We start from the raw sequence: 12,115 nt of genomic DNA on the forward strand, positions 1-12,115 counted from the left end.
TAATTTTGGGCCAAAACTACTTGACAATGTCCCTTAGTAGTTTTCATTTTTGCCAATATTTCATTAGAAACCTCGCATATGGAAAGGGTCAAGTAACTGCATCCTAAAACAATCAGATTTATTTTCCCAAAGAAGTCATACTTCCAATAAGTAAAATGTCCTAAATTATTTTCAGGGTGTATGGATGTACAAGTTTCCTTACTACAAGATTAAACATTCTTATTTTAGTCACCAACCCTAATTATACCAACACTGAATTTCCCAATATTGATGTTCCAGCAGAAGTGTTGGGGTAGAGCAGTAAAGAACAGAAGGAAGAGATCCATTATATTCTACATGAAACGTGCATTAAGATGATATGACTAAAGGTCTACAGAGAAACACAACCTGCAAAATCTTCACTAAATGTATTAGGATTGTTCACTGAAGTCCATGTTCTGCCTGGTCCCTACAAACACACAAGGAATATAGGAGGGGAAAGGCAAAGGGCAAGTAAAAGCCCTGAAGAGCCTTTCTCCCATTGCTGAGCCTGCATAAGAATTCAAAAATTCCAGTCCCCCAGTGTCCAGCATCTGCTCCCTTACACTCCCCTTGGGGCAAAGTCCTGGCATCATGAGTAGAACTGTTCAGTTACAATTCAAGTAGTAAGCTGCACCCCATAAGAGGCTGTAGTAAGAGGAACATATCCTCTCCGCACCTGGGAACTGTAGGCGATATCCTGCTTCCCAAATGTGTAATGCATCTCAGAACCATCTTTGAGACAGTGTGCCTCTATCAATCTCCCCATTGTATTTTCCACTGCATGCACCCGATGAAGCGAGCTTTAGCTCACAAAAGCTTATGCTCAAATAAATTTGCTAGTCTTTAAGGTGCCAAAAGTACGCCTTTTCTTTTCACTATCAAGAGAAATTCAGAACTCCGCCATCTAAATCTACAGCAACTATACTCAGACTCATCTGAAACTTCAAAAAGGTGAACAGAGTTTAGAAGCTGGAAACTAATTTTCCAAAAGCAAAATTTTAGTTCTAACTTGAAACTCTGTTCCAAAATTTCTCATTTTAAATTTGGGCTTTTTTATTTAAGGAACATTCATGGTCAAAAGTTAATAAAAATAGATGACAACCAAGTAATAAAAAAGACACATGAACTTACAACTATCATCAAAACAGAGGTGAACAACATTGAATAGCAAAAACATTTTTTTCATTGCAATGGACCTACCTGAAATATTCCAAAAAAAATAAAAAAAATGTATAATTAACATTGATGAGCTACTGTTCAAGATTAAGGATTTTTAGGAATTAAGGTTACCAGAGTTATTTGCTCATGCAGTATAGAACTGTATAGTTACCATCATCCTCCAATTTAAATACAAGTATTCTGGTGAAGTCACTGTCTATCGTATCCATACCAATGACAAGTTATGCTCTAGTATAATATTTCTTATGGCAGAGACTGAGTAAAAAGATGCACCAGCCATCCTAGCACTTAAATTTGTTAACACTATGAATAAACAAATGAAATTCAGCCAATAGCCTACAGATTAAATATTGCACTATAAATACATAATCAGATGAGCTTAAAGTCCAATCACACAAACCTTCCCTCTTAGTCTATTCTTTAATCAAATATTTATCATCCAGAGGTTATTTATAATTATCACAACAGCAGCCAACATTATGTACTGTATACAAATAAGCACTATCAGCCAATTAACACTATTATTTGCCTTAAAAAAGCAACCATTAAAAAAAAAAAAGTCTGCCCAGCTACTCATGTACCCGAAGAGAAGGCTTAGAAAGCAACCATGCTCTGAGTAAGAGCACAATGGAGGACAGCAGGACTGTACCAATGGACTAACCCTGTTTTCAGAAATTTAAGTACAGAATTATTAGAAAATGTAGCTGGTTCAGAGTGGTTTTTAGTGGACGACTGACAAATGTACGTGTTACATTTTATGGTTTTTCCAAGCGTATAAGTCTATGACAAGTTTCAGTTTGCATCAATGTAACTAGCTGTTTTGGGATAAAAAACATTAAAAAATAGTCCAAATGTGGTTGGAAATATTTTAAAACAGGATAATTGTTTATAATTTATCTTGTGAAGCACAGGGGGAAAAAAACCACCTGTGCACAATCACATTCAAGCCTCTTTGTATCAGAGCTCACACACCAAAGTTACCACGAAACCAATCTGAGTCTGAACAGTGTTCTGGTTATTGCCATGCAAACGAAAGTGCAAAGCACTCCTTTTCTTTCAGAATTATGCTTTTCAATGTGACATTACAGCAAGTAGCCTCTTGTACTGCAGCAAAGGATTACACAGGCCATTTGTGTAACCAGAGACATATTATGGCTTACTGCAACTCAACAGTTGAGCTAGCGTGGCCTGGTAAGGAGGATTATAGTGAATGTCCTCAGTCAAAACTGCTTGAAATAGTTAGATGAAATAAAATCACTGGGCAGTATTACGCTGTTCAGATACAATTGTCATTTATGATAATGAAATGTGCTGTTCTCATTCAATTTATTAAAGCAGCAGAACATGGACAGAAGGAGTGCAATGAAGATTTTCATTTTGTTCTGGAGCTTCTACAAATGAGATGACTAACCTATCTACTACTACTGACTTCATACCACCTGGTGTAGCATAAATTATGAAATATTTGTTTAATATTGTCAAAGGACCACTAACACAACTAGTTGAGAGAGAATTTAAGTTTTAAAACTCGTTTTTAAAAAGTCGCAGGAAGGTAAGGAAAAAAATAAGACACATGGGGTTACTGGGATGTTCACACTACAGCTCACACCAACAGAAGTATATGAAGAAAATCAAAACAAATTGATGGTCTGGAAAATACGCTCACATAACAAAATGGCAAATAGTGTGAAATGGAAAAGTTCTAGAGACACCTTTCGGAATGATTTGTGAATATACTGCAGTGCAGACAATTTTTAATCATCCAAAGCATTTGGTGGTACAACATTCCCTGAGAAGACCACTCACCCTCCTCCACCCGTCCACTCAGATGCACATGAACTATGCAACAAAACATTTTAAAAAGGTGTGGAAGTATTGGTTTTTATGGTCCAATATTTTAACCAGATTACACTCCTGTATTTTAGAATGAAGCAATGTCTCCTAAAACACAAGAATAAAAATCTAAGCAAGAAACATGCCTTGCTTTATGACGATGATTCTAGGGTTCACAGTTGAAATTAGGCATATGTAGTCCTCTCTCTAGAATACTGCGGAGTTTCTGGATAAAGATGCAATAGATGGCACACCAAACAATGGAAACTATGGCCCCAAATGACTGAAAGAAATCTTTTCTCAAATTCCGATTTGCTGTCTTTCTTTCTTCGCAAACATTACTCTGAGTTTTGTAACTCATCTTGCTACAGCTATGAACTCCTCCATGTGACAGAATTACATCCTGTCCTAACAGCAGAGAGGAGTGCTGCATTCTTCTGTGCCTCATCTAGGTTTGGAGCAAGTAGTTTGACTACAGTGCAGGAAAGGTGACCTATAGGCAGATCTGAGGGAACTGTGGGAGTTCAGAAATCCCTACAAGTATACACAGCAAAAATCTCTCATAAGGGAGTGAGGCTGTAGGCGATAGAGACAGGGATCCCCTGCCAGAGCACTCCATGCTTTTAGCGATACTGCATGCTGCGATGTGGCCACAACTGTTGCAATAGGCACAGGTACAAGTGGCACAGTGTGACTGCAACCCACCAGAAAAGTTTTTACAGTGCACTATATGGGTAAGTCTTGCACTAGTGCAACATGTGGGTGTAGACAAGCCCTAAAAGACTATGTCCAATTTTACTTTTAACAGATTACTGTGAAATAGAAGGACAACTTCTTACTTTAAGACAACTTCTTAAATAAAAGGACACTGGAAAATATCTGGACACCGGAAGCTGTGCTTGACTGACACAAAGTGACAGACTGATGTTTTTATCTTGTTATAAATCTCACCACTTTTGGGGCAGTTATGACATTGGGGCTAGAAGCTACTCAAAGCCCTAAAGGTTGGAATTTGCAAGAAATACTTCAATACGTTTTGTGAGAAAGACAGATTATAATCTTAGTTTATAACATAACTGTGTGACCTTTGGCATGAGACTAACACTGAAGTAAGCAGCATTAGTACAAATGCTGTATTAATCTAAAAATAACTCAAGTTGTTAAAAAATATAGATGCACAAAATCTTGTAACCAACCCCCTTCAAGTGTTTAACTACTTTAAGTCAATTTCCCAGTGCCTTTCTTGCAGGAAGTGGGATGAAAGTGATAGTTCAACTGCATCTGGAGCTAATAGTTGGTTAAGGATAGGATAAATCAAACGTAGCTAATTAAAAAAAGTACTCTACCTATATAAGTAGTATTAATAATTTGAAGGTAGAGAGCCAAATTCATCCTTTGTGATTACTTCACTACTTTTAAATAACTATTTTTATCTCACCTTTCAATACAAATGGAGTATCAAATTTACAATCATCACTTTTTATACTAAGTTTTATAATGTACCATCCAGATAAGATTACTTTAAAAAGGGATTCTGCAACAAGCGACTTAAGAGTTGACAAAGTCAGAAACCAGGGAGTTTCACATAAAATTGAATAAAAAAAGACAAAAAACCACTTGACATGTAAAGTTCTGATTTTGATTTCTCTGAGACACAAAAGCTTTAAGTGGTAGTCGTGCAAAAAAAAATCAAACTTGTGTGAACAGACTTGTAAGCACTGTTGATGTCCTATTATTGACAACTGTAACAGCATTAAGTCTTTGAGGGGATAAGTGATAGCGTGTGTTTAAATTTAAACCTTCTAAAATATAATAAGTAGCTGAATTTTTTTGTACCTTCCTCTGCTCCTGAACCTTCATCAGTCATTCTAGAAGAGGGTGACCTAGATTGATTAATGATTCCTGAAGGGATGTGGGGTAGCTCATCATCGCCCAGATCTGCTATCATGTCGTGAAGTTTTGTCCTGTTGACCCCTGTAAATTAATGTCAGCAGCAAAGGTTCATTTGATTGCTACTGCTTGACTTGACAGCAGTCAATAAATCCAGTTTCCTAATTAAACAAGAAAGATTACTAATGGAACCTCCTTAAAGAATAAAGACATTGGTTATGATTTTTGGTTATGATGCTTTAACTGTTATAGAGTGTTGTTTTGGAAATTTTGAAAACCAGTTAAACACAATCTGAAAACTATATGTAAGTGGTTTTTATCCACCTAGTCAAAAAAATTGATTAGAACTGGCTTGTTCATGTGCAGTACAGCTTTATATTCCGCTGTGGAAATGAAAGAACCCAGCACCTCAAGTCCCTATGAAAAACCAAATATGTAACAGTTAGAGAGTAACCTTTAAACAAAATACATCAGAACTAAACGTTTGCAGTATTAAACAATTTTAACTACACTACATGAATTAACACAGAAAATCTCAAGTACAAACAAAGTTACCTTACAAAGGAAAGAGGTAGAGATGACTTGTAATGGGGGTGCAACAAACAATTAACTTTCCCGGTTTGTTTTTAAAATAGCATTTAAAATTATTCTTTGTGCAAAATTTTTATTAAGCCCAATCATGATTAGTCAGGGCCACATTCAAAATAGACTTACATGTGTCTACAATTAAGTTTCTAATTTTAAAAAGTCTGATTTGAAATTGTCACTGGCATTTCTATCTGTACAGGATATAGCGCTGATAAATATGTATGACCTTACATAGTACAGTTCTGCATTAAGGATGTGGTTTTTTGTTTTGTTTTTTTAAAAAAACCTGCGACATTCACATCCAATATACAGGTAAAGAAAAAAGCAGAAAATAATTTGCAAAAGAACAATTTTTCAAAGTTTCATCTTATGTTAGTCCATTTGAAAAGACATACAATGATATAAAGAAAAATGGACTTCTACCATAAAATGTCAGACAAAAAGAAAACTAATAACTTCAAAGATTCTACAAGCAGGACATTTCAGATAAAGTCATCTAGGCTTAAAACTAGTCAACATATTCAGAAGCTTTTGTCTCTTATCAAAAGTTATTTATTTCTCCCTGCACAGATGTATATTCTCAACTGGATGTGAAGTCTGGCACTCACATGTCACTGTAACACTAGTTAGAAATACACTGATCTCTTCCCAGAACACCAAGTGGCAGAGGGTGGCAAGCTGCACAGTGGGATAGCTAATCACGGTGCACTGCTCTCTGTCGATGCAAGAGCACCAACCGCAGTGAATGCACTGCACCATAACAAAGGGCAGTGTGTGGATGAACAAAAGAGGTTTAATTACAGTGGTGGACAACTGTCAACGTAACTTTGTAGCGCAGACATAGCCTTAGTTTTCAGTAGAACCAAAAATTATATCTTGGTGTGGTCACAGATGATAAACACTCTCCTGCTTTCAGTAGTATATGCAGGTAAAGATGCAATTTGCCAAAACCAGTGTTAAGTTAGGTTTAATTCTGCTGGAGACAAGTTAACCGATTTAACAATGAAATACAGTATTTTTATACAAGCTGAAAGACATAGCTAATGATAGCAAAAGGGGTAACAGAAAAGCTATGTTAGTTGTAAGTAAACAGAGCTGCTTCAGTTAATAGCTCATACAATGCCAACTTTTTTCTTTTTTTTGTATCTAGTGTACAAACCTGGGAGCAATCCTGTCCTCAGCAGATTGTAGATGGGGCACAAGCATTGACAAATGTTTCGAAACTTAAATACGGTACTGCTTGTGCCCCTTCAGTTTCAACTAATTGTGTTCAAGAAGACAGACTAAAACAAACAGGAAAAGGGGAACTCTGTGCCAGTGTTAAATGCATAACACAATACTACTCACAAACTAGCTTAAGTTTTCTTCTTCCTGAACTCGTTTGCACAAATTCATGTTCTTATTGACTTGCATGCAGTAATGCTGACGGTGATGGACAAGATATTCTTAGTTAAGACAACAGAAAAACAGCCTTATCCGACCCAGTGCTCTATCTAGTCTTGGACAATAGAATGGTAAATCCCTTTAACTTTTTTCCTCATTTGTAAGTGAAAGTAATTGAGACAAATGTGAGACATTGGAAGTGTGGAAACTTCAAAAGACTAAAGACAAACCAGATGCCATAGGCATGGGGATTATTCACTAATGTTTGTATAAATGTTACATGTATTTTTGCAAGTTAGGGATTGTATTCAGCTTCATGGGAAGGGTTACCAAAAATTTATTCCAGGAATTACAATGGGGGACAATTTCTGCAAATCCCAGGACAGGTCAAAAACTCCAGACAACTCTGTGTGTGTGTGTCTGTCTGTCTGTGTGTAAGACTGCATATACTGGTTCAGACTGGGATCAACAGGCCCAGCAGACAAAGTAAGGGCTTTTGGCATAAAGAGGCAGCGTGAATTAACTCAGACCCTCATTTTGATCTAAGAAAAGACAGGATAGCGTTACAGAGGGCAAAGCCCTATTAGAAAATTTGAAGGACTGGAACCTGCCAGTGTCTCCATGTGGAAGACAGAACCTTGTAAGCTTAGCAAGCATGCAGATTTTTTGTTGTTTTAGGATTTTTTTTTCTGTTATACCTTTGTCCTACAATAAGCATACTGTGCTTTGTGAAAGCTCACTGGTTACTGGTACGCACTGTCATTTTCCCTTGAGACAGAGAATTGCAGGAGCTGGACTAAGTCAGACCTACTGGAATAAACACCGTGAATTTCAGGGGCACTGCAAGCCTAAATCTCTGGTCACAGGTCCCCACTCAGAAAGGTGATAGTTGGAGGCCTTATACCTAAAGGGGAACCCTTGATGAGACAATTGAGGGGACAGAGGTGCAGTTAACACCAGAACTGAGACAGTAATATTTACCAAACTCCTAGGGGTGCTGGGACTCTAAATTCTTTATTTGAAAAGCACTTGGAGCTCACCAGATGGAAGGTTGTACATAAAAGCACATGAACATGTGTAGGTTGTTCTAGATTGTACTCCAACAAGCCTATGAAACTGGCCACACAAAAGGTGTTTAAGATGGAAGTGACTTGGTCAGGCTTCTCTGAATGTAAGCAAGCAGGCAAACATTGGTTAAATTCAGTCCACTACTCACATGCACAAGGTTCACACACAAATGAGACTGGAAAGTATAGTCTCAAACTAATGAAGAGTGTGAAATAATTTGAGACATCTTCACTGGATAAAACTACAAATTAAAGAGTTTGAAAGTGTCATATCTAAATATGTCCAAGCTAAAAAAAAATACTGCTTCACCTTGAAAAAGGTGACAATGAAAAAAAATAAAACAGCTTATTAAGGCAATGAATGATTAATACGAAAATAAGATCATCTGAATTTTAGGAAACTGGTAAGAGGTAACTAAAGCCTACAACTCGTTAAGTTGCTTTGTGAAAAGAATTGTTACCAGAAATTTAGTACCCTCCTTTAAATTTATGAAAAGAAAGGCTTCTGATTCAGTTGGTTTTAAGGTAATGAGCACCCACCAATTTACTCCAAACTAAACTAAGGTCACATCACCCTCCACGCCCCCCAAAAAAAAGTGAATGAGAAAAAGATGAAAAGCACAGATTCAGTGAGAAGAATATGGCCCTTTATCTACTTTTCAGCTGAGATGTCAAAGTTATCATTTGTAAATATCTCAGGTCAAGAGCACAGGATAGGTCACAATTTAACTCCCTCAGCTTTCATATAACTTGAAATGTGTCTCCACACCCTTATGAAAGTAATATCCTACAAGAAAAGATTTTTTTAGCTTAAGAAATAATGCTTTTTGCACTTTGACTTTCCTACACTTCCAGTCAACAGGAAAACCGTGCACGGGAAAAAATGAGCCACAGGTGAGTATCCTGTCACTGACAAACTTTGGGGGAATATAAATAGAAGGCAAAGAATACACCCCAACATCCTGCATCTAGGAAGTAAACAGACAGTGTGTTTACACTCATGAAAATGGGATCTCAGATAACCTTGCTTGGAAATACTGAAAAGGACTCTGGGTAAGTAATTTCTTTGGAAAGGAGGTTAATCTTAGTCTCTAGAAGGCATGATTTTGTTTAATATATAAGCTTTTGTGTCCAATATCCTTACTCTATCACTTAAATCGTGAATTTTTAATAAACCAACCTTTGTTTTTCAGTATAAATATATTTAAGTGTTCTGATATTAAGCAAGGTGCTGATCCTGAGCTGAAACATATGAATCAGCTCAGGTGCTGATAGTGAGCAGCGTTTGTTTAAATCTGTTTTTTTGAAGTCCCATTATCTGCGGCTTTCATTCCTTCCTTTCCTTAGAATCATGAAATCTATCATTTCATGATCACGTTCACCAAAATTGCCTCCCACTTCCACATTTGATAAACAATTCCTCTCTGTTGATCAGAATCAAGTCTAAAATGGCTGTCCCCCTGGTTACTCTCTCCACTTTTCTAGAACAAAAAGTTATCGCCAGTACATTCTTAGAACATACTCGAAATTTTGTATTTTGCTGTTATTTTTCCAAGAGATGTCTGGATAGTTAAAGTTCACCATTACTACCAGATCTTGTGTTTTGGTTATTTCTGCTATTTGTTCTAGAAATGCCTCATCCATCTCCTTGTCCTGATTTGGTGAACTAGAGTAGACCCCTACCATGTCATCATCCCCATGTTTAACCCCTTTTATCTTTACCCACAGACTCTCAGCTGGTCTTCCTCCCACCTCTTTTGGGCCTCAGAACAAGTTTACATATTCTTGATGTATAAAGACAACAACTCATCCCTTTTAACTCTGACTGTACTTTTTGAACAAGCAATTCCTCTCCCTCTATACTAATAGTCCAGTAATGAGACTTATCCCACCTAGTCTCTGTGATGCCAATTAAGTAATAATTTAGTTTATGTAATAATACTTCCCATTCTTCCTGTTTTATTCTCCAGACTCCTTGCATTTGTGTATAGACAGCTAAGATATTGAGCAGATTCCCCTCTTGTTGATCCCACGACCCTATTGTAATTTTCCATGTTGCACTCTAACAGTCCTTGCTTAAGTGACCTTGCGTAAGGTCATTTCTTTTTAAGACTTACCAGTGGGCTTTTGTCACCTGTCCCCTCTGAAACTAATTTAAAGTCCTCCTCACTACACTGCTCTTCCCCTGCTTGTGTAGGTGGACCCCATATCTTCCCAGCAGACCTTCTTGGGGCTTAGAAAAGCTGCAGCCCCTGCCATGTTCCACAACAGTTAATATATCCCCACAGCAAAAGGTGTAATCCTCTGGTCTCACTGTTTCTCTGAGCTACTCACTTCATGAGCATGAGAAAGCAGAATGTGATTGGGGTGGGGGTGGAGGGTGAGGGTGTGCTTGTGCATTTAAAGCAAAACTTTAATCCAAGTACAAATTCAACAGCATTCAAAGCCTACCATTCAATCATTTTATATATAATCCAAATTTTAAAAAGGTAACTACATCACATCAGTTCATTCTTTTCAGAAACTGAAAGATACCAGTGCGTTTATGAATTTTATTGTCACTATGGGTTGTGCACAGCCTGAAAGAGAGTTCTGAAAGTTAAAACGGGATCCAAATTACCAGGGACAAATTTTCAAAGGTAGACCTCCACTTCAGTACTCAAAAATAAATTTGAAAACCTATTTCCAAAATAGTTCATGCAAGCCTGATAATTGCCTAACTGGTTGTTTACATGCTAAATGCAGGTGCACATTTCTGCAAACCTGTTTACTTCTTTTAGTTTGGCCCCAGTTAGGTATACTTAACTTTTTTTTTTAATAGTTAAGTTACCTCTGACCCTGACAAAATTACACCTTTACATAAACAAGTCCTGCAAAACTTTAAACAAACAAACAAACATGCACAAACTAAAGAATTAAGTGACATTAGAGATCATACACAAAGCAGAATAGCATTACATATTTGAACATTTAAAGTAAATTAACTTTTAAATAAAAATCCTTCCTTTATATTTAAAATCTATTAGCTCAAACTATTTAGCTTAACAAAGAGAAGGTGACTTGATTACAGTCTAAGTATCCACATGGGGAACAAATATTTAATAATGGGCTCTTCAAATTACCAGAGAAAGTTATAATACAATCCAATCGCTAGAAGCTGAAGCTAGATAAATTCACATTGGAAATAAGGCATACATTTTTAATGGTGAGAGTAACCAGCCATTGGAACAATTTACCAGAGGTCATGGTGGATTCTCCATCACAGACATTTTTTAAATCAAGATTGGATGTCTGTCTAAAAGATATGTTCTAGGAATTATTTTGGGGGAAGTTCTATGGGGGCAAAAGACATATCTGGCTTCAAGACTAAGCTTGATAAGTTTATGGAGGGGATGGTATGATGGGATAGCCTAATTCTGGAAATTAATTGATCTTTGACTATTAGCGGTAAATATGCCCAATGGCCTGTGATGGGATGTTAGATGGGGTGGAACCTGAGTTACTACAGAGAATTCTTTCCTGGGTGTCTGGCTGGTGAATCTTGCCCACATGCTTAGGGTTTACCTGACCACCATATTTGGGGTCGGGAAGGAATTTTCCTCCAGGGCAGATTGGTAGAGGCTCTGGGGGTTTTTTGCCTTCCTCTGCAGCGTGTGGCACGGGTCACTTGCTGGAGGATTCTCTGCACTTTGAAGTCTTTAAACCATGATTTGAGGATTTCAATAGCTCAGACATAGGTTAGGGGTTTGTTACAGGAATGGGTGGGTGAAATTCTGTGGCCTGCATCGTGCAGGACGTCAGACTAGACGATCATAACGGTCCCTTCTGATCTTAAAGTCTATGATTCTATGATCTGTCTTACACAGTAGACCAGACATTGGTCCCTTCTGGCTTTGCAATCTATAAATCTATGAACATATGTTAGAAAAAAATTTACAGTCTAATTTAAATATATATTTATCACTTACACAGAACTTAAAAAGTGCTTCACAAAAATTTTTGAACTCACATGTAAAATTACTTTGGACCAAATATAGCTCTGAATTAAAATAGTGTAAAAACATTGCATTCAATGGAGTTACTCCCAAATTACACCAGTGCAACTCAAATACTAATGTAGCTCTTTGTCTATATAAGCGTTATATAACAAATTG

The 12,115-nt window shown here is 37.0% G+C and overlaps 1 protein-coding gene across 9 annotated transcripts in view; it reads right to left on the bottom strand.

The window, feature by feature from the left end:
• The window catches only part of STRN3 (striatin 3), a 95,521-nt gene that overhangs the window by 23,457 nt on the left and 59,949 nt on the right, over nucleotides 1-12,115 (bottom strand). For 8 of the 9 annotated variants that reach the window (XM_073348944.2, XM_073348943.2, XM_073348942.2 and 5 more), the window contains one exon: nucleotides 4,870-5,007. The exons of the other annotated variant lie outside the window; for it this stretch is intronic. In XM_073348944.2, coding sequence (XP_073205045.1) covers nucleotides 4,870-5,007 — 138 coding nt within the window. The remainder of the gene's footprint in view (nucleotides 1-4,869; nucleotides 5,008-12,115) is intronic. 9 annotated transcript variants of the gene reach the window in all.

The sequence above is a fragment of the Lepidochelys kempii genome, chromosome 6 (genome assembly GCF_965140285.1).
Source record: "Lepidochelys kempii isolate rLepKem1 chromosome 6, rLepKem1.hap1, whole genome shotgun sequence".
NCBI lineage: Eukaryota > Metazoa > Chordata > Testudines > Cheloniidae > Lepidochelys > Lepidochelys kempii.